Genomic DNA, 21406 nt, shown 5'->3' on the forward strand with positions numbered 1-21406 from the left:
TGGGGCGTTATAATGTGACGATCAATCTCACTATGCGTTGGTAAAATTGGCGGAGGGTGGTGATGAATAGCTGCCTTCCATCAAGTCTTTTACTGCTAAATTAGGGACGGCTAGCGCAGATATCCCTCGTGAAGCTTTGCGCGAAATTCGAACAAAACCTTTTCTTCCCAGAAAAAAATAAAGCACCGGTAAAGCGACTAAGTTCTTTTTTTTTTTTTTGGAGGTTGGGGGGACTCTGCCAATCTATTTGGCACGTTTCTTTTCCTCACAATATATATTAATGTTTTCAAAGTGTTAAATGCCATAAATACTTGAAAACATCTGGCAAGAGCATATTCGCTGCTGAGTTTCACAGATGAATTAATATCAGATGATTTTTAGAATGGTTGAGAGGTATCACGTACTCCATTTCGGCATTGTACCTTACGGCAGAGATTAGCGTATTATGGCTTGTATGTTTCTATAGCAACGGGGAGTGGTATGCGCCGTGGCTGCACCGCTAGTCCAGTTTCAAGGTTTTAGGAGATAAGGAAGCACTAAAGTTAGCGCTACGTGAATATTGTAGAAACTTCTAGCGGACTGCATACACTGGCCGTTATATAGATTCTGGTGTATTGATATTTATACACCAGTTTTTTATATATATTTTTTTTACCTTTACAAGAATACCGTTTGCAGTCAATGTTCCTTTTCTATGACGAAATATACTTGATTTTTGGTTCAACAGTTGCTTTGTGAACTATAGTTTAAGGAATATTTCGTACGTAATTTAAAAGGAAAAGAAACTTAATGCGGTTTTATATTCTAGTCTCATTTTGACAATCAAAAGATCGATAATGGAAAAATAATGACGCACTCTAGCGGCAGATTGGGAGAATCATATCTACCAACTCATAGCGTGTTAAACAAGTTAACATAGGTAAGGAAGTGCCAGCATCATTCATCAGTTTTATCATGTTTGTAGTGAGTTTTATTAAAAAATTAAAATAGTTCTAATAACCTAATTGGTCTTGTACGAGTTGTTTTAAATTTAAAGTTTACTTGAGAAACTCGAATATGGAAGAGAATATCCAAGAGCAAAAAAGTATAGTTTCACCACTTCAATAAATCATCGAAACAGAAACCTAAACAGAGAATAATATTTCATTATTGAAAACTGTCTCCATATTTAGTTGTTAGCTAACCCTAGTGGTGGTCAATAACGTTTGATGGACAGTCACATCACGTGTAAGAAGCCATGCGGGAGTATAAGCTTGTAGTCCTTGGTGCTGGTGGAGTAGGGAAGACATCGCTGGTAGTCCAATACCTAGAAGGTTTCTACTCATCTACTTACAAACCTACAGTGGAGGATTACTACCGACATACCATGCAAATGCCTGGTAATCATTAATTAATTGTGTTTACCAGCTTACTTTAGTCGCCTTTCTTTGTCTTATTTTTTTTCTTTTTCAATTTCATGTCTGCATATCATTTTATTTATCTGACTGTTTCTTTGAATATGACTTTGCTTATAGATAATAATTAATGCTTTTTGAAATGCTCATTTGTTTTACTGTTTAACAGATCTTTGTTCTGAGTTGTCTGAACAAACTGTGTGTTTGTACCATTTCAACCACCGTCCTATGTTTACTTTTTATATTACGTTTTACCTGTATGACATTGCTGGTCTATACTTTTAAATTATTCACTGGTTTAGCTAGCTGTCTCCTTCTTCTACATTAAGTCTTAGTAATGTTCTTTATTTAACTTTTAAACTTTTTGAAGCTTTTATTTTTTCAATTAAGGCTTCTAACTTTAACTTTTAAGTTTTACAAAATAGTTTTTAAAATGTGTACGTTTTAACAAGAAAAACTGTTTTATTTCAAAGGTTATTTCCAATATATTGACTTCCCAGTTTATTATTTACCGAATGTTAGTATTTTGAACACTGTATAGGTTAACTGTTAGGTTTCACAAGCTGTTTACAAAAATGTTTAAAAAAAATATGTGCCTACTCTCTTCCCCCCAGTGGCTCAACGGTAATTCTGAAGACTTATAACGCTAAAAACCGGGCGCAGCACAAATAGGCCATAGTGTAGATTTATGCTTAACGACAGAAAGAAAACAAATACAGCAAAGAAAAATGCAGCCAATACAGAACAATGTAATACAGAGGTAATCTTATGTATACTTGGATAAGATATTTCCAACCAGGCAACAGCCAAGAAACACACGATTATTTAATTATATATATAAAAAAAAACAACTAAGTACTATCATAGAAAGTTTCCAAGCTGGCATTAGTGAAGAAAAGCACGAATACAGACTGTTTTCCACTTGGGAAACCTGAAATAAAGGCTGTTTTAGAGAATGTTTACGACCCGAAAATCTTTGAAAAAAACTATAGTTGTGAATTCAAAGAATGTCTTCTTTACAGAAAACTTTTGGAAGAATGTATGAATTACATAGAAATAGTGATATATAAGAACATAGCCTCACGTTAACATAGCAAAACGATTGAGATTATCGAAAATTTCCAACGTGTCGTTAGGATACGAAAAGGCAGAGCAGAGGATATGTCGGTAAACGAATGTCGAAGTGATGTCTTAGCAAGAGATTTAAGCAAGTATTGCACGTTATAAACCAGTATCACTTTCTACGCTATAGATATTTATCATAACGTGTTGAACAAAAATTTTAACCAGTTTCTTGTATCATTAGCAGCTATTTAGGTGTTCGATAAATAGAATATAGAAGGGGGGGGGAAGAAAAAGATCAACCGTACTTTATCTAAACCGATGCTCTAGTCCTCGTATCGCTTTTGAAGCTATTTCTTCTATCGTCGATCACACTCACTCTGATGATCATAATTACTTACTATTGCACAATACTACAATTTCCATTGTAATAAGCTTCTGCGAAGTATTGCGAAGTCAATATTAGACCACTCGTTTAGGCAAACTTTTCATAGACACTTCATTGTTGGCTTCCAAGATCATGTTCAAGCAGACTTGAGGTATGATAGGCCATTAGAGCTCCATTAATCACTTGAAAATGTTTACGACCTGGAAAACTACTTAAAAATAAGCAATGTTTATGGATTCAAATAAAGTGATCTTTAGAAAAACTTTAAAACAGAATGATTGAATTACATCACACTTCAGCACCAGAGAGACCGCATGGCATCATGGGATCTTTCTACTTTAATGAAACTGTTACGTAGATATATAACAATCTAGTTGCAAGAAAACATGCCCCCCACCCAGTGGCACAGCGGTATGTCTGCGGACTTACAACGCTAGAAACCTGGTTTCGATACCCGTGGTGGGCAGAGCACAGATAGCCCATGGTGTAGCTTTGTGCATAACTTCAAACAAAGCAAGAAACCATTGTTGGTTCCCTTTAGATGTTTGGTGAGTTATTAGAAGACTTTACAAGCAACATTGCGTATAACTCAAAGTGATTGATGCCCAGAAGTATGGAAGATAGTAATGCAACTGTACGTTAAGATCATCATCCTGAATGTGTGCGCCAGGTTTTCATTTTGTGGTGCCATTAGCAAACTGTTTAAAATTTGAGTGTGGACAATTAAACTGGGGTACTCTTTGCTGTGATACTATCATTGCAATAATAACAGAGCAACTGTTGGTTTAGACTAGGTTTCGTTAAACACTTGAAAGATATCTGATACAATAGGATTGCTTCGATTCGCAAGAAAACAGCCATTGATTTCGAACTTTTATTGGAAGGTTGTGCACATTAGTAAGCCTTGTCAACTTCAAATCCTCTTTTATTATCTTGTCAAAAATATCACGAGCTTTATCGCAAAGTTTTTCTTTTTATTGTGTGACTCCCTTCACTTTACGAATAAGATCGTTGCTCCATATAGGCTTAAGGTGTGGTTTTGGAGCCCGTTGCTCTCCTAAGCGCTTGGCTTTACAATCTTGAGTTTCCATGATAAAGAGCATTCAAAGTTTCCTTCTTCGAAGTTGGATATTCATCGTTTGTGCGGGCTGGCCCTGTGATAGAACTTTGGATTTTGGAACTGGCGAGCCAAGTTCGAATTCGTGTAATACCACAATATATTACCCGCATTTTAAGCTGTGGGTGCGTTATAAAAGTTTTAGCAATCCCTTAGCACGGATGGTGGGCTGCGTTACCTCTGGTCAGTATTTCAAAACTAGGGACGGCGGCAGTTACATTAGTAGCTTTACTATAAATACAAAACACAAATACATCGTTGAATATTCTCATGGTACATATAAATACTTTCAGAACGCCTTTTTTATATAATATATATATATTTATAAACATAATATATCTGTAACGACATTGTCGGGAACTCGCTGTTAATCAAACATATAGGCGCTAAACATGTTGCTCCTGACACCACGATTCGCGTCTGTGACGATTCTCCAATATATTAACATATACACATAGGTTAAATAGATTGTAAATAACTCCCTCTCTCTGTACACTCTAGAAAAAAGAGGATAGTAATGATTACTTTTATTTTGGCTAGAAAGTATCAAGAAAATTGTTTGAAAGTTGAGTGTAGATAATTAAACCGGGATATTCTTTAATATGTTTTCACTGTTGCAATAATAATTGTTTGAAAGTTGAGTGTAGGTAATTAAACCGGGATATTCTTTAATATGATGTTACTGTTGCAACAATAATTGTTTGAAAGTTACATGTAGATAATTAAACCGGGATATTCTTTAATATGATATCACTGTTGCAATAGTAATTGTTTGAAAGTTAAGTGTAGATAATTAAACCGGGATATTTTTTAATATGATGTTACTGTTGCAATAATAACTGTTTGAAAGTTACAGTGTAGATAATTAAACCGGGATATTCTTTAATATGATATTACTGTTGCAATAATAACTGTTTGAAAGTTAAATGTAGATAATTAAACCGGGATATTCTTGAATGTGCTATTTACTGTTGCAACAATAGCGGACCAACTATTGGTTCAGACTAGGCTTGTGGCGATGTCTAAGAATATTTTAAACTGGCTGAAGTACCCGTCCCCTGGACAGAAGTTATGTAAATTCATGATTAATGAAAGGTTATCTTAGGACATGAAGAGTTGCTTCCCTTACATGTAATTGTAAAAAACACAAAAACTCCCATAAAAACAGCGAAACACAAAACGTGAACTCACATATTTGTATGTAATTACGCATAGACCCAACAAACCTTCATGCCAAATTTGGTGGCGAAGTAGTTGTAAAAAACGCAAAACTGAAACTTCGTATGTACCCCCATATGAACCTAATAAACCTCTATACAAAATTTGGTGATAATCCATCCAAGAGATGAAGTAGTGATAAAAAAATGCAAAAAAGCCCATAAAAACCGCAAAACTCAAAATGCAAAACTGAACATTTATACGTTCCTCCGCATGAACCTATTGAACTAGCTTCCATACCAATTTCAGTGAAGATCCATCCACACCCTGTGAAGTAGTTACAACAGAGCATATTATATTGGAAAACATACAGTTAAATTGAAAATTAAGTATTTACATATTTTGAAATCAATTTTTAGAGTAAAAATCTCTATTTACCTCAAAGATGGTGTGCCGAAAGGTAAGCGTTTATTGGCTTTTTTATAAATGTACATGTCCATGCTGTGGCAAAATATGAAAGGTAAGCGTTTATTGGCCATGCTGTGGCAAAATATATATATATTTGGTCTACCGTTTGATATCTTTCCATGTGTTTAAAATAATAGTTACCATCAGGTTTGGGTATACACCCATTGTTGCACGTCACATATCAAGAATATGTAACACTGATATTTATTTCAGTTATCTTGATATTATAAATATGGCTGAAAGTGAGCAACAATTCTAAATAACAGAAAGTATTCTAATGAGTTGAGTTGAGTACTAGGTGACAATCCCAGGCGTTGTGCTACTAGGCTCCGACTCCTCGTGTGGAGGCGGAGTTCCTTGACTGATGTTACCAGCGATATTCTGACTGTATACTCTTACATTCATCCCCAATCTTCTGGTTTCCTAGCTACATTATAATATATTTTGTTTTCCAACAATCTCGTTTTCCTCCGAATGTCAATGAAGACCTTCCATGGTTACCGCTTTCGTCTTACAAGTGCAGAGGAAGGTAATATCCTACCAGAGTACATAATTTGGTAAAGAGTCTTCCCTTGCGAGCTTGTCAGCTTCCTCGTTTAGCTTTACCCCTGCATAACCTGATGCATACGTCCAAGTGAAGGTCACAATCTTAACACGCAGATAGTTTGCTATCTGCCTGCCATCTTCTGGGGAACAACAGCTCTAATTTTACGCAATTTTGCTTCTGAAATCTCCCAATAGCTCAACAAAGATCTACTTTGGACTAACAGTGTTAAATTGGTCCATTGTTTTTACCAGAGCTCCCCCCCCCCAGTGGCATAGCGGTATGTCTGCGGACTTACAACGCTAGAATCCGGGTTTTGATACCCGTGGTGGGCAGAGCACAGATAGCCCATTCTGTAGCCTTGTGCTTAATTACAAACAAACGTTATTACCAGATGCTTACAATACAAAATATATAGGATTTATTGACAGAGTTTGTGAGACTCGTAGACTAGAAAAAATATAATTGTTTAAAATAATTTAAAACGTATTGAAAGTGATTGAACTATTGTACAGTTTGTTAGAAAAACCAAATATAAAACTTGATGGGTAGTGTATGAATTCATAGTAAATATATAGGTTCTCGGACATCGTTATAATCTTTGCTTACTTGACTTGACTATCTCCGAGATGTTTTATACGACATTAGGGAGGACAGAAACCTTGTTTTACAGATATTTACTATATATGCTTTCACACGCGCACACGCATAACACACACACACACAGATAACTTGATATTGGTGATAATACTTTTTTCCCTCTAATGGCTCAGTGGTAAGTCTGATGGCTTATAGCACTAAAAATTAGATTTCGATATTCGTAGTGGACACAGGACAAATGGCCCATTATGCAACTTTGTGTTTAATAATAAAACAGCCAACCATTTTTTTTTTCTTACACAGGACTTGTTTAATGAACACAATTATAATTTCTATGAGAGTAAAATAAAGCCACAAGTCAAGTTGTGAGCTTTCACCCTTGTCAATAACCAGATGTTGCCTAGTGGTTTGCGTGCTCGGACTGTGAATCCAATAGTTCATGGTTCACAGTTCCTTGTCAAACAAAAACACACAAACGCATTCCGGACTTTTGGTTCATGAGTCAACTCCTCATATTCGGCAATTCAAAAGTAGCCAAAGAGTTAGTGTGGGCGCTAACTTCTCCGTAGCAATAAATTCAAAAATTAGAGACATCAACAGCTCTTTGTATAAGTCAGTACATAATACTGAAACAAAGAAACCGTTATAATTAGTGCAAGGTAAAAGTATAACAAAACTCTTATATAGAGGAGAAATACAGTGAATATGATAAAAAAAAGACAAATAGATACGTTAAGTAGACTTGAATTGGATAATTCAAAATTTCATTGTTTGGAGATGATAATAAAACAATTCTATAGTTTAAGTATAATATCTAATGGCCTAAATTATGTAGACTATTTAACAATTACTGCAAGCGATGTTTTCAGAGTATAAACGTTTCAAACATTAAACGGCTTTATGAAAAAACGAAAGAAATTTTATTACGGTTACCCTTTTTTTTTACCTTAGTCCGCGCAACACAGATCTTTCCAACTGGAAAGGAATTTTGTAGTTTAATTCAACTTTTGAACATAAAAGTTATTTATATTTTTCGTAAATCATGAAGTAAAGTCATGTCTTGAAACTTAAGGAGCGACTTGAATCAAATTTCAAGATACAATGTATCGTACAATTTGGAGCGACTTGAAAATTTTTCAAGTTTCAAGATACAATGTATCGTACGGAGCGACTTGAATCAAATTTCAAGATACAATGTATCGTACAATTTGGAGCGACTTGAAAATTTGGAGCGACTTGAATCAAGTTTCAAGATACAATGTATCGTACAATTTGGAGCGACTTGAATTAAGTTTCAAGATACAATGTATCGTACAATTTATACGATTTATTGTGTCTTGAAACTTAATACAAGCCTACCAAACTTTTACGACATCGAACATGTAATCCCCAGCCTAGAATACGAATAATTTTAGTTTACTGAAAAGAAAGGTATGACTTCCTTGAAAGGGGAGTCAGAAAGAGAATTACAGATTTTACTGTTAATGGTCGTATTTAATGACTTTAATATTCAAGTCTTTCTCGCTATAAACCTTAGTTGCCTATTACAGTGACAGAGACGATCAAATAAATTTGGTGTGGATGCTTTTACTATTATTTGACGCTCTGCCCAAAATACTTTTTATATGAAAAACCAGGGGAACAGTCATAGAACATAGGATGTGAAACTGCTTTTATTTGCATACAAATGTCCTCTTTTCTGCTCAGAAACTTGAAATGAAGAAACCTTAGACGATATAAGTAATAATTGAAAAGCAGCTAATGTTGCGTAAATGTTTGTGTAATATAGTCGTTCTTCTGGTGATTTGGGTTGCTGTTTTCAACATCCTTATTTTGCAATGAATCTGAAAGTGATGTAATTAAAAATCAAGTACAAGTCTTATGTAGATAATATGCTAATTCATTATAATTTAACTCAGATATGACGTTCATTTATAAACAGACAATAATCAACTCGAACGTTAATATTTTATGAACATTGTGTAATCCCTTTTGATTAAAACACCAGTGTGTGTGTGTGGGGGGTGGTGGGTGGGTGTCTTTTGTGGAAGATGAAGCTGCAGTTGGAGATATGAATCAACCGTACATCGGCAGCGTAACAAAACGGACGAAAAGATTATTGGTTCAAGTCGCTTTGAGAATTTTAGATTATTAACTCACGAGTAGAAAACAAAATATTCTTGTTCGCACTGTACTGATATATGATAAGATTTTCTTTTCAATAAAAGAGGATATTATTCAATAAGTTTATTTGGTTGAAGTTAAGCACAAGGCTACGCAATGGGCAATTTGAATAACAGAATTTATGTTTAAGCTACACAATGGGCTATATGTGCTCTGCCCACCACGGGTATCGAAAGCCTGATTCTAGCGTTGTAAGTCCGCAGACATACCGCTGTGCCACTGGGGGGCGACGATTTAGAAAAGTTTGTTTGTTTGTTTGGAACATTGTGTAGCTTTGTGCTTAAAGCTATCTGTGTTCTGCCCACCACGGGTATCGAAACCCGGTTTCTAGCGTTGTAACTCCGCAGACATACCGCTTTGTCACTGGGAGGATGCGAGGCTCATAAATTGAGGGCGCCAAGTAGATGTCCCCTACTTCAAATTATATAGTTTGCCTTAAAAAGCGATCCAGCTAGATGAACAAATAGTTTCGTTATAGTTTCATACGATCCAGCTAGATGAACAAGTAGTTTCGTTATAGTTTCATGCGATCCAGCTAGATGAACAAATAGTTTTGTTATAGTTTCATACGATCCAGCTAGATGAACAAATAGTTTCGTTATAGTTTCATGCGATCCAGCTAAATGGACAAGTAGTTTTGTTATAGTTTCATACGATCCAGCTAGATGAACAAGTAGTTTCGTTTTCTCTTAAACTGTGTTTGTAACGCAAAGAAGCTTTTTGATACCTAACATGGAATGTTCCTCTATGTTATAGGGAATGTGTTTTAGTGGAGAAGAGCATGTTGAGTAAATATAAGTGGAAGCTTCTTCATTACACATCACTGTGTATTGTGCCACCAGGAAAACTTAACAAAATAACAACATTCATTGTATTTGGAGTGTGATATGTATTTGTAAATAAAACTTCATGACAAAAACTCCATGCATGCGGATTTCATTGTCAGAGAGTATTAGTGTTCTATTGAAACAAATAAAGTTTCAAATGAAAACAAACCCAGATACTTTAGTCATTAGCACGTCATATTTAGAATCACTACTTTGTCTGAAATTAATCACCACCGAATTTCGATCAAAGGTGATAATTGATGACTTAACCTAAATTTTAATTCAGTCTTTACAGGATACCTTGTATTAATAACGTGGCCCATATACTATAAACAACTGCGGTTTAAACACAGCTTGCCGAGTTGATACGTTCAACCTGAACGTCAGATTAATATATTTGGGCTGAAATAGCCAGATCAGAGACTAACAACCAAACAAAAGTGTCTCTAATTTAGATAAGTTGACCAGAACAAGGGTAACCAGTGAGCGACACTGGCCACTCACACGACTGTCACGTTCATAATACGTCCACAATTGAAAACGTGGAGCGTACTCAGCGGAATATCTCAATCTCGAACCTTAGGTCTTCTGATCCTTTGATAGCATGCTACGCAATTAATTATATGATTTCCTGATAGATTTATGTGTAAGTAGGTGTTAAGTACAGTCATTTCCGGTATAAACACAGCTTGCTCAAAGAACTACACATGGTTAGGAGTCAAGGGTAATAAACTTCGGCTTAAATACTGCTTTTAGAGATACATAGATATTATTAAAAGTCAAAGGCAGTCAACTACGGCTTAAATACAGCTTTTAGAGACTAGAGATACGTACACATGATTAGGAGTCAGTTAACTATGACTTAAACACAAAACTTAGAGATATATATACACATGATTTATAGGTGTTAAATTGTTAAATTTTGGTTAAATATAGTTTACTTAAAGATTAAGATCTGATTAAATGTCAACGTTCTGGTAAGTGAAAATACGATTTTATTTAAAGACTTGGGCTTATCATGTCCCTAATGGGTAGCTAGCTTGCCGGATTCTAGGTCTGCGTCCCTTTTCCGAAAAAAAAAAGAAAATAAAAAAAGTGATCCACAAATTGGGTCATGGGTTCTTTATTAGGAAATTAGTGAAGGCCCATTATTCCCTCCGACAAGAGTAGCGTTAGAGCTCGTGATGGATGCTGTTGACAAGCTGCATTCCCTCCCCTCTATCAGTTAATAATTACAGAAAAATAGTGCTGATAGCCGTTTAACAATTTTGCTCCGATATCCATTTTTTTGAGACTCGTTCTGCGAGATGATACATAACATGAAAAACTGACGGTTTTACTGTTTTATAGTAAGAGGGAAATTAAACTATTACTGTAGAAAAATCCTGCTTAATTTATTTCTTTGCTATTTCTTGAAATGTGTTCCATACATAATGACCAAAAGTTATATGATCAAAAATATAATTGAACTGATAGATTATCTAGTGTACAAACTAACTGCTCCCGTTTCACTCAAATATTCAAAACTATTCGAAAAATAAGAACTGAAACAGATGCATTCCAAGTTTTGCATCGGGCGGAATTCGACATTATGACCGACATGTTGTTGGCTCATAAGGGTTTCGAAACACTAATAGACTGACATTGCTTTTTGTGGTTGTTTTAAGTCTTACCAACCGATTGTAGTACTCATATTTCAACCGACATTCGATAATCCTATAGGATGTCGTGGATCTGAGCAAACAGTCTACTCGGTTTTGCAGCTTATTTTTCCTACGCTGTTTTACTTTGACATGTTGTATTTTTTCATCTGACGAGAATAATGCAAGAAATATATTGGTTACATCCCATAATTGTTTTAATATATATATATATATCAGAGTTCTTCTTCTGAATATCTGGGGTCACATTCTTGTGAGGAAGTTACTAAATCAATTTTGATTCAATTTGCAAGAGAAAAAGACCGGGCTTGAATGAACAAACAGTCGTTTCCATTTTAGCGCCTTAATAATGCGAAATGAAGGCTTAACTGAAAGAGATCGGTAGCAAGTTATCTAGTATGCGATAAAATTAGTTTATATTCATATAAGATGATTAATTCATATATTAAGTGTCATTTAGCTCCGAAGGATTATTTCAATACATTTTCTCCCTTAGTTATAATAATCTTAATTTTAAACACTTTTTAAAGGATTCACATTCTGCCACAAGGTAACAACGTTTAATGATGACTAATGTACGTGTTACTAACGTACCTTTGTATTATTAGCACATTTGAACCATCTAACTTTCATATTTTCCTAGTGTAAAAATGATTGTCATAGCCCAATACATATTTGGTCAGGCAACATTAGTCAAAACATTGGTGGTGGAACTGTTTACTAGATGTTTATGGCTATGCACAGAAAGACTGCGTAAAAACATTGAAATGAAAAAAGAAATTTAAAGCAACAGAATTTTTTTTTTTTATCAAAACACTGGACTCGTGCATATGTTCAGGGGAATTTCAAATCTTATGGAGCAACCAATAAGAACCGGTTACAAGATCCAATCTCATAGCATTAAATTTTCAAACATTTCCTGGGGGGTATGCCCCAGACCTCCCCCGCCCCCACACCTAGAAATGGCAATGTGGTAGTGGCCTGACAACTCCTACGGCAATGAGATTGTTTTCTGTTAGTCATAACTACAATATTGTTTGTCTTCAAAAAATTAGAAATTGCGAAATTAACTTGTTGTAATGATCAACGAAGAAATAAACAAAGAGGAATAAATTCATTTCACAGATGGCAGAGAAGGCTGAATAAGAACCAAATGTAAGAAAATGTTATTGAATAGATTAATGCTAACCCTATAATTACCGATAGGGTCCAAGAGTTTGTTTGAAGTTAAGCACAAAGCTACACAATGGGCTATCTGTGCTCTGCCCACCACGGGTATCGAAACCCGGTTTCTAGCGTTGTAAGTCCGCAGACATACCGCTGTGCTACTGGGGGGCAGGGTCCAAGAAACCAGACTTTCTATACATTTTTCTAAGCTACTTATAAAGCATGTTGCTTGGGGGCCCCATTACTTTAATGGTTACAAGTCCGTAATAGTCATTTTACGATATGTCATCGTCAAGGCATAAAAAATGTGGGTTTCTAATGTGTAACTTCTTATCATCGAATATTAATGAATTGGGTCAGAGAGTAACTTTTAATTTTTTTTTTTATCTTCCAAGTTGTTCTTTATACTGTAACAGTAAAATTTACATATTTTAATAACAGCAAATAAAAGTAAGCTACAATTTAGGCCTTTCCTTAAGAAACTGGCGATTTGTTTCCTGCTATACCTTCATTCATCATACTATAATAGACGTAGTGTGTATGTCAGTATCTATGTATGTAACCAAAACTCCTGCGCCACCTACTAAATGGCACCACAAAGATATTTCACACTTTGGGTATTCAAGATTTAGACAATTAGAAAAAAATAACTATAACATGTGCAAAAAACATTTTTTATAACAGAACACAATGTTAAATAAAAGTACTCTCATCAAAACAAGAACACGACTTTCACTAGGACTATACGTGAGGGTTTGGTTATATCTTTATTGATGAAGTTTTTAAATGTAGTACTGAGCGAGTGGAATTCTTTAAAAAAAACAACTTATTTTCAACAAACGGTACCGCATTTAATATATAAAAAACATTACAGTTTATATTAGAAAAATTTATGAAAATTTTGAGTTCTGTGCATAGAATCATTTTTGATGCAATGAGTTGCATATGACTAAAGTGCAAAATCCGAACACTTTTCCCGTACAGCACTCCCCAGAAAAAAAGAAATCATTTTTGAAGAAAATGTTCCTTTTTTCTAATTTTTTTTTCAATGAAGTATGAATACTAAGATTAGACAAACATCCACCCTTAGGGCGGCGTTTCTTCTGAAGACGAAAGGCTTTCGAAACGTCGTCCTCTACATTTGTAGGTTTCTACAACAGGCAAATGCCGTCCATTTGAAATTTAGATTCATTAAAATATTTAAGTTTTTATTTATTTATGTTCTGTGGTTTTACTTTAACTTTATAAAAGAAACTGATGGTGCTGTAAATGAATCTATATATACTTAAGGTAGACCTGGCAATGTAGCTCCTTTTATTTAAAGTAATCTGGTAATGCATCTTTATATGTTTTAAGGTAGAATTGGTAAAGTAGTTTCATGTATTTAAAAGTAGACCTGTTATGTTAGTTTCATGTGTTACAAAGTAGACTGTTAAAATAACTTGATAAATTCAAAAGTAAACTTGTTATTGCAGCTTGAGATATTTACAATTTAAAGTAGATCTGGTAACGTATCTTTACATATTTAATGTAGCCCTGTTAAGGTAGCTTGATATATTTGATAATGTAATGTAGCTTAAAACATTAAGGAAAATGGCAATATAGCTTCAAATATGAAAAGTAGTTTCACATGAAAGTAGACTTGCTTAAAATAGACATAGTAAAGTAGCTTCACATATTTAAAGTCGAAATTGTAATGTAGTTTACTATATTTAAATTAATCCTGGTAATAAAAGCTCATATCTTACAGCTGACCTGATAAAACAACTTCATATATTTGAAGTATACTTGGTAATGTAGCTTCATATTTTTAAAGCAGACCCTGTAAAGTAGTTTGATATACCTAAGGTAGAAGTGGCAATTTAGCTTCTTATGTTTAAAGTTGACGTGATATATTAGCGTCATACATATAAAATAGTAGTGGTAATATAGCTTCATGTATATATTTGAAGTAGACCTTGTATATTAGCTTATTATCTTTCAAATAGACCAGGCAATGCAGCTTGATATATTCAACGTCTTCTTTGTAAATTAGCAACATATATTTAACTAAATCTCGCAGTGTAGCTTCATGTATTTAAAACAGAAAGCTAACGTATCTTCATACATTTAAAGTGGACCTATTAATGTAACATCATATAATTGAAGAATACCTGGTATATTAGCTTCATACATCCTGTAAGGAGACCTGTATATTAACTTCGTATATTCAAAATAAACGGGGTAAGTCATATTCATATATTAACATATACTGAAAGTAGACCTGGTAATGTATTTTCATATATTTAAAGTATACCTGGTAATGTAGCTTTGTATATCTGAAGTAGACTTGGTAGTTTTACACATTCAAAGTAGTTCTGGTATACCAAGTTCATATATTTAAGATAGACTCTTATATTAGCTTCATATATATTCAAAGTACACGTGGTATTTTATTTTCATATATTTAAAGTACACCTGGTAACGTAGCTTCGTACATCTAAAGTAGACTTTGTAATGTAGCTTCGTATATTTAAATTAGACTTGTTCCATTTAGTTAAAGTAGACCCGGCATATTAACTTTATATATTTAAAATCGACCGGTGAATTAACTTCATATATTCAAAGTAAATCTCATAATGTAGCTTCATATATTTAAAATAGACCTGGCAGTGTAGCTCCATGTTTAAACTAGAATTGGTAAAGAAGCTTCATGTATTAAGTATATATATTTAAAGCAGACTTGGTAATATGGCTTCTTATGCTTAAAGCAGAACTGGTGCAGTACAATCTCAGCCAAGATGTTTGCACACTGTTCTGTATTGATGTTATTGTCTACATTCATGGAGTAGTTCCTGAGTAAATGCCCGAGTAGCAACAGAGAAGGTAGAGTATGATCGTACCACCATGAACGAGTTGTTATTCTAGTCTGTACAAGTTATTTTGAGAATTTGTATAAAAGGGTGTGCTTTGGGAATAATATTTTTCGAAACAGATCAACGCTTTGTTCAGATAATTTATCTGTACTTGATATACAGTCGTGTCTCGTCACATGCTAGAACTGATAGGGCAAACTGTTCGACTGTCCGAAAATGGTATGAAGGAAACGGACATTGCCAGAACAGTACTATATCCAGAATCCTGGAACGTCATCGGACTACAGAAAACATTGTTCTAGGAAATTCTACTGGTAGACGCCCAAAAACTACTGTCCAAGATAACCGTGTTTTGATCAGGTTAACACGTCAAAGTCGAAAGAAGTCTTGCAACACATTACGACAGAAATAGTATGAACACATTCATTCCAAGGTATGACACTGGAGACGTGTCATCTTTTCTGACGAGTCCTATTTCCAGCTTGTTAAAGTTGATGGTAGGATTCGTGTTCGTCGTTTTCCTGGAGAACAGATGAGGGAACAAAAAGGAGGTGGTGCAGTACATGTTTGGGCAGCTATTCATCATGGTGGACAAACTGCTCCTTATATCCTCCAGGAAAACGCGAATGATGCCTCCTACAAGTATCACGTAGGCACGACATTTCTGCCATATGCTAGGGCAAGGTTTGGCAATAACTTCATGTTCCAGGATGAAAATGCCACTGCATACTGTGCGTGTATTGTACAGAATTATCTCGACCACAATGGTGTTACACGATTGCCATGACCCGCAAAATCTCTTCAACGTTAACATTTATATATTACGTAGCAGAGTGCGAGTCAGATGAGATGTTTCAACGAAACTATTTAGTTCCTAACTTGTTCAAGAAGGAATAATATATATATATATATATTATTATTAATTATTATTAATATATGTGCATTTGCTGTTATGTTAAACTTATATTAAAGTTTTTCTTCATTACCCATTCAAGCCGTCTCCAGCCATTATTAGTCTCAAAGTGGGTTCCTCGTCATCGAATATATATATATATATATATATATATTGTTTTTCCAATTTCAAGGAACGTTATATATATATAAATATAAAATTAATACTTATACAGTCAAGCAAAGTAAAAATCAAAAGTAAGGACAATGTTAGAAACAGCAAATCCAAACTCTAATAGGTGACATTTAAATGAACAAAGCCCAAACAATAATCAAAAACAACATTCAGTTAAAAGTTCTGCCCAAGGTACAGGCTATAACGTGGGATATAAAATGTGCCCTAGGTTTTGGAGGTGACTGCGGAAGTAGGACGCACGTTGCTGTGGGGATACACCGTCTATCAGTCTTAACCTCCATTTGCCAGTCTCACATGAAGGAATTCATAAAAAAATATTAAATGAAATACAAGTTAGGATATGTGGGTGCTCAAGCCCACAACGTCCCACATCTATATCACCCTTCATTGCCCACAACGTCCCACATCTATATCACCCTTCACTGCTTGCAGGCAGTTGTGGAAAGGTGACTGCTCTCCAAAGTAAATGAAAAGAAAAACGAAATAACATACTACCACTTGAGGGTAAGTAAGATCAACTTACCTCCTGAGGTTGGAATTTCAACTCCCATCATAGTAGTAAAACACTCATTTAACTTAATTAGTAGTACAATAGATAAAAACCCAATTAAGTTATCTAAATTAACTAGTATAACTCCCAACCACCTCCCATCAAGTCCACTGTAACTACCAATTTTCAGATTTTACAGAAGCCTTTATATGCGATAAGGTGTTTATTCGCATAAAAGTAGTGCCAACTTGTTTAAACGACCTTATTAAAAACTAAAAACACTTATCGAAAATTTCCAGCAAAAACTCCTTAAGTTTTACTTCTTTATATTTATTGAATACATTTTTATATTTATCACAAAATATTTCATTAATTTTGTTTAGAGTTTCTCTATTAAATCCATTGAATATTAATTTTTGTATCACTATTTCAACATCACAAAATATGAATATTTGTGAAGTTATAATACTTTACTACAGAAGAGTATGGCACATTACTATTATAAGAGGGTAAGCCGTATATTGGAAAATAAAAATATTTTCTTTTACCAAAAATATTTAGATTGTTATTATTATCAATTATTTTAATTTCTAGATCTAAATAATTTGCCTCTACATCCGAAATTGAAGTATTTTCAATTCCTAATTCTACCAGATAAATAGTGTTAATAAAATTATTTATCTCAGGAATATTCATATTAATTAAATCATCTATATATCTGTAAGTTAAAGCAAAACATTTCCGGATTTACGCAATTCTAAATAAACCTATTCCCATAAAAATAAAGATATAAATTTGCAACACCAGTAAAATAGTTAGTTAGCTCCCCTTGGAACTCTTATCACTTGTTTAAACACCTGTTTATTGAAAAAAAAACATAATTAAACATAAACCTTAAATCTCAAGGTGTTTTGAGTTTTAGTTATTGTGTTTTAGGTTCACTTGTGTTTTTCTATTTTTAGGCACAGAAAGAAAGTTAGGAACTTTCTACCATGTGAGAATGACCATCATTCCAGGTGTGACATAGATAGGTCAAAAGGAGTTAGTTACGACGAAGAACTGATCAACCACCGCCCGACAAGACTAGTTGATCATCATGGATCAGATACCCAGACACTTACCCCTATTGAGGTTGGTTACCTATTCCATATTAGGTTTCTGTATTTAAACTGAAGTTAAATAAACAAATTGCTTGAATATAGATTTTTAAGTTTCTAATGAGCAATAGAATAACTTTTTACACAAAAATATTTCTTTTAAACTTTCACGTGCATTTCTAGTTTTGAAATAACACTGTTCAAAAGGGTAACAAAGAATATATCATTCTTATGACTAAAACAAGGTAATTAATTCTTAGGTGTGATGAAACGAAACCAAATTTCGAATAACAGTTCCTTTATTGTACAGTTTTAATTTCGTTATAACTAATTTTATGTAATAAAAGTAAAAGAAGAATTGAATATATCCTATTTTGACATAAGTTTTTGAAAATGTGTCATGATTTTAAGACATTTATATCTATGAATATTCTAGTATTTGCTTGTAATAATCAATAAATACAACAGTTTTTTATAATCTTAGCTGTTTGACATCAGATTCGGGAGATATATACATCACCACAGGACATCTGCGAGCCATACAAACTTTCCTTTCATCAGTAAAGAAACGGTTAGTATACGGTCTAAGAAGAGTAAAGAACAACTCAACCTCGTCTACGAATACGTCTCAGATACTTCTGACGACAACGATGGTAGTCGAAGCTGTGACTTGGACGTTGATGAGAGCGAGTTAGAAGTACGGACTTTGGCTAGCGAAGATGAGTTGATCTTAGGAGAGCATCCTCGCCAGTGTAGCCGCCCCTGTTCCGAAACTAGTAGTCGTCCAGGTTCCACGAGGAGAAGCCTTTGTTACGACATGGGGTCTGCATCTAGTGATGGAGTTGAAAATAAAGAACCCCAACTCCCTTGTTGTAGTCACGATGGTTCTCATTATTTAGAACGAAACAAGGATGCGTATTCTACTAGGGAAAACGTGACCAAACAGAATTATTACAAAGGAAAAAATATGATGGGACCGGACTTAACTAATCCAGAAACAGCACGTGACTCTGGAACAGGTGTGGATCTAACACCTCATCAGTTTGTGTGCCACCACAGCTCATCTGTTGTACCTAGCCCGTGGAAGAATCTCGTTTCTCCACATAATTCTAGAAACTGGAGAGAAGGGAGGGTTTCTGGTCCGTGCTTCACTATTTTGGGATCACGTAACCACATACGATATCATTCCCCACCGCCCCCTCCATACCCTGCTGAGTGTGAAATGAAACACTTGCCATCAGTCTACAACCCTCATGTGATACTACCTGCAATAGCACCAAGATGAGGTTTTTACCATAAATTTTGCTATTACAATTGAAAGAAGAAACGGGCAAATTTTTACAGCCATTGAGACAATCTGAAATTCATCTTTACACTGTTGTCCTGTCTTTATCGTTGGTACCGAAGACCTATACCCTCTAAAACCCGGGTTTGAAAACGAAGAGGATATTGATATGTTAGAGTTCCGTACTTTCCATCCACTAGGAAGAATGAAACCCTACACACCTCCAACATGTGTAAATAAAAATGCATATGTAGAGGGTGAGGGTCTATTTGCCAGAAATGGAAGTCGACCCATGGCAAGATAACTAATCGTGTGCCCAATGAACCTCGCCAAAGTTCCAATAAAACTGACAAAAAAGCAGTGACAAAAATCTTGAGTAAATGTCATAACGTTTCAGTAGCTGCACATGTAGGTTAAAATAGACCTTATGGTGATATCCAACTTGTCTTTGATTCCATGAAGTTATGTACCTGACGCATGCCACATAAATGACCAGAAGGAAGACAACTGTGATGTACCACCGTGTCAAATTGTGCCACTACTCGATGTCATTATTATGACCCTGAAAGAGTGTTTATAATAGTGCTTTGCATACAGAGTTACCAGTCCGTACATCCACAATGACTCCAACATTGCTAATCGCACAAAGAACAGAGCTACCATTCCCTACATCCCATAATGACTCTAATCTTGTGCTGGAATTTCCAGAGTAAACTTATAAACAAATTATAAGAGAAATTGGACAGATATTTCCTACCACTTCCAACTCCAACCCGAAGAGGCAGAAACTGAAAGCACTAGATACACTAATACTGTTAAATTTATTATACCATAAATCATACAGAGTCTGTATAATCAGTACAGTGGTAATTAAGTTCATTCTTTTAGAAACAAGTGACACTGTTAATGTGAGTTCTGCGAAAATGACTCTGCTCCTTATTTTGATGGACTTAGTTAGTTTGTAGAATATTGATTATAGTTCAAGTTGGTTTAAAAAAAGCGAAATAATTGTAAGTTAAGCCTAATTGATATATTTATGAATATACAATGATCAATTTTAAAGTAGAATTTTAATCCTAATGCAAGTATAAAGCTTATACATCGTATAAAACTAACGCTCTTCAATATCAATATATGTTACATTATGCTACGTCACAGCGCATGCGTAATCACAGCAATGAACACAAATTTATTTATATCGTGTAAAAAAAAAGATAATTTGTAAAGTAGTGATTGTGTTCAGAACTTTTGTAACTATGCTTCGTTTAAGTGCTAAATAGAGTTTTTACTTTAGGTAATATTAAACTAGGTATATATATCATTGGTTGATGTTCTTTAAATTCATGATTAAAATTTAAAAAAAAACATTTGTTGTGATTATTCTTCATTCTGACGAATTATTATTTATTTTATATTTGTTTTGGACTGTAAATGTTTTGTATCCTTTTTTATTCTTGTAAAGATAATTGCAACAGTAGATTTGTAAGAACAAGGAACACGATTTAAAAATAGTTTGATACGATTCAGCTAGATGAACAAATAGTTTCGTTATAGTTTCATATTTAGATTGAATGGTAATTTATAATCAGTCACAAGAACGTCGAATCTGAATCACTTGAAAAAACACGGGGGTGCTTAACTTTTTTCCAGGTCGTGTTTATCAAATGAAATTATGCATTATTGGGCACAAGAAAACAAGATTATCACCGTAAAATAACAATTTTTAATTTACATATCATGAAATCAAAATATGGACAGTTTTCACGCTTAAAATTATCTTTAATAAGTATTGTCAGTGAAAGCTCAAAAACGTTATTGAATTGTCAAATCACATTACAAAATGTCAATCATGACCCACACATTGATAATTAGTCATCGAAAAGTCAATATCGGGTATATCCACCGTTTGCCTGGATGACTGCTGCAACCCTGCGCCACATACTGCCAGTTAGACGTCTGATTTGTTGAAGCGTTATCTGTCGCCATTCTCGGTGCAATGTCTGTGGAGGAGGCTCCAAAGCC

The 21406-nt window shown here is 34.4% G+C and overlaps 1 protein-coding gene across 2 annotated transcripts in view; it reads left to right on the forward strand.

Annotated features, from left to right (window-relative positions):
* Positions 1 to 569: 569 nt before the first annotated feature.
* LOC106462951 (ras-related protein Rap-1b-like) overlaps positions 570 to 21406 on the forward strand; it is a 33511-nt gene continuing 12674 nt past the window's right edge. Inside the window, exons 1-2 of one of the 2 annotated variants that reach the window (XM_022390352.1) lie at positions 570 to 919; positions 1173 to 1379. In XM_022390352.1, the coding sequence (XP_022246060.1) occupies positions 1238 to 1379 (142 nt within the window). In that variant the 5' untranslated portion in view covers positions 570 to 919; positions 1173 to 1237. Of the gene's footprint in view, positions 1380 to 21406 lie in introns of both variants that reach the window. The other variant, XM_022390351.1, reaches the window with a different exon arrangement.

Source organism: Limulus polyphemus, unplaced genomic scaffold (assembly GCF_000517525.1).
Source record: "Limulus polyphemus unplaced genomic scaffold, Limulus_polyphemus-2.1.2 Scaffold1289, whole genome shotgun sequence".
Classification (NCBI taxonomy): Eukaryota; Metazoa; Arthropoda; class Merostomata; order Xiphosura; family Limulidae; genus Limulus; species Limulus polyphemus.